This window comes from Sinocyclocheilus grahami, unplaced genomic scaffold, assembly GCF_001515645.1.
Source record: "Sinocyclocheilus grahami isolate Dianchi unplaced genomic scaffold, SAMN03320097.WGS_v1.1 scaffold2815.1, whole genome shotgun sequence".
NCBI lineage: Eukaryota > Metazoa > Chordata > Actinopteri > Cypriniformes > Cyprinidae > Sinocyclocheilus > Sinocyclocheilus grahami.
Window position 1 is genome coordinate 25,680 of NW_015507991.1, and position 2,787 is coordinate 28,466.

The 2,787-nt window shown below is 35.0% G+C and overlaps 1 protein-coding gene across 1 annotated transcript in view; it reads right to left on the bottom strand.

Annotated features, from left to right (window-relative positions):
• Positions 1 to 30: 30 nt before the first annotated feature.
• The window catches only part of LOC107575685 (apolipoprotein L3-like), a 7,250-nt gene continuing 4,493 nt past the window's right edge, over positions 31 to 2,787 (bottom strand). Inside the window, exon 2 of the mRNA XM_016262039.1 lies at positions 31 to 1,122. Coding sequence (XP_016117525.1) covers positions 55 to 1,122 — 1,068 coding nt within the window. The 3' untranslated portion in view covers positions 31 to 54. The remainder of the gene's footprint in view (positions 1,123 to 2,787) is intronic.

Below are 2,787 nucleotides of genomic sequence, written 5' to 3' on the forward strand. Positions count from 1 at the left end.
ATACATATTATTTGTATTTTTTCATCATTAAAGCTCACAGACAAATGAATATGATTATGCATGAGTCTGACTGGTGGTGTATTTAAATCTGGTCTCTTTCACCTCTGGACGATTTTTTCTTCTTTTCTTTAGAATTGACTCTCTTGTTTCTTTAATTGCCTTCAAGACAGCACAAAGCTCTTTGTGTGTTTTCCTCATCTTTGCGATGGACTTGAGCACACTAGATTTGACCTTTTCTGGATCATCTATGTTTCCCTGTTGTCTGATCTCATGAATCTCTTGAGAATCTTTCGCTATGAAGATGCCATCAACAATGACTAACAGTCCACTTAACACACCTGAAACTGCCACTGCTGCACGTCCTAATTTGGCAGCCTGAGCACCAACTCTGCCAACATTTACCAACAGACATGCAAGTTCTGCAGCAAACACTGCTGTACTTCTCCCTACCCTCCATAATATTTTCACATGATCAAATGTTAAGTAACTGACAAAATCACTGAACTTTGTGATTTTTCTCAGAAGACTCAGTGTTTTTGGTGAACTGAAAATTAGAGCACCTTCATTTTTGCATATTTGCTCCATTTTTTTTAGACTCTCACGGAGTGATTTTTGTTTTACTGTATCCGTAATGTTGGATGCAGCACCTGTTACACCACCTGCAACACTGACTCCTATACCAACGCCTGTAACAATCAGAGATGCCCCAAGAGTGAAAGGTGCCAGAATTGCACCAACCAATGCAGTGATTCCTCCAGCTGCTCCAACGACTGCACCTGACAAACTGCCTATAGTGCATTTACGATGTATCTCCTCTAGTGAATCTGCTGTTTTTTCCATTTCATTCAGAAAGGCCTCTGAGTGTTTGTAGGCCTCATCAAAGTTCTCAGTGGACTTCATGAATCTTTCTTCAAGTTGGTCTGGAATTCTCCTGTTTCTGTTCACTGCATCTTTCAGGAATGGTTTTGCCAAAATCTCATTAGCTGAAGGTCTGTCTTTAGGGTTACAGCTGAGCATTTGACTGATTATATTCTTTAGATCTTCTGAATATGTCTCAGCAATTGTGGGGGTGATTCCTGTCAGGCTGGAGGCATGTAGAACGTGGCGTTGTATGGGATTTGACTGTCAGATACAGAAAATATAAAAAGGAAAATCTGGTTAAACTTGTATTAGGCTAATATGGTTAAAATTCTGCACAATGAGAATATTTACATATACATATACATATACGCCTAAAATATATAATTGCAGGAAAAATATATATGTTGTATTGAACATTAATGGAGCAACATATTTTGTGTGAAAATAAATCATTCAAGTTGTTTATTTTGTTTAAATATCTTATAAATGTATGAGGTGGCAAGAGGGGCCTTTTACCCCGCACACGAGGTAAAAGGACTACAGTATTGATACAAATACTTCAGCTAAAATAATGTTTTTGTTTTGTTTATATTGTCTATGTTAATACTTGCTCAAAACAATCACTTTAGCAAAGTTTGTACTATTTTTTGCTTATTTTGAAAAATATAATAATAATTTATTTTCAATAAATATACTGTCATTAAAATGTTAATATAAAACAATATATTTTAAAACACAGAAACAAAACCGTTTTAATAAGTAAAGATTCTGAAAGTATTGAAGGAGAGCCAATAATAATTGAATATATATATTTACAGTAGTCACAACAAATTATATTTTATTATATGATATGATTAATATCATGTTTTTAAATATGATGGTTTCATTCTAAACATGGTGATTATCTCTAATATGGACACCCAACATAATATATGATATTTACCATCTGAATGTCGACAAATGAGAAAGTCAGCCGTCTGTTAATTATCATGTTAATAACTGTGCGCCTTTAGCCCCAACAGCAGGGGCGCTTTTTACCCCAAATACCATACTTTTACATATTATTTCGTTATTTAAAAACTGTTGCTTTAATTATCTTAAACAAAACTGAAAATCATAAAGAAGACATTTGTCTCAAAATATATGCATTAATTTTAGCGATTCTCGTATGCTACTTAAATCTACAACATTTTTAAGAAAAACATCAAATATTAGATTAAGTAAGCACAGAATCAACTTTGCACTGCTGTGTGCGGTCGCGTCAAGAATCAGACAAAATACATATGCATCTTGAAAAGCGAATGTTTTGGAAAGTGCTACGCAACGTTTTTGTGCCGTGTAGTGGTTTAGATTAAAATAATATCAAAGGCGCCTTTAGCCGCGTTGTACCATATATATATATATATATATAATTATTGTGATGGGGGGCCCTGCAGTAAGTCATAGCCCCAGGGCCCAGTGCGGTCTTAATGCGGCCCTGGACGCGAAGCTACGGATCGTTAGCTCAGCATTCTGCCCGCTTCAGATCAGACAGAGATGAAATAGTGCGGTAAGATCACACTTATGTGAATTAATTATAATATTTAGCTACTTGAATGAATTATTTAGATTGATCGATCAAGAGAGAGAGAGAAAGAGAAAGGTGACAGTTGCGTGTGTGAAATAGTCTACCTGCGTCTGCGCGTCTCTCTCTACAAACAATGAAACTGTGATTTTAGTTAATATGTAAGTGCAAATGACAAGTCTCAGTTAGCCTAATGCAGTACAGGTAGCAAGCACACACACACAAAGAAAAACAAGTAGATAGAATAGAAATAAAATAGAAAGCTAGTTAGTTTTTTCTTTTATAAAAAAGAAGATAAATAGATAAAGTAGAATTAAAACAGAATAGAAAGTGCTAGAGTTAGAGGGTCAAATAAAGATGGA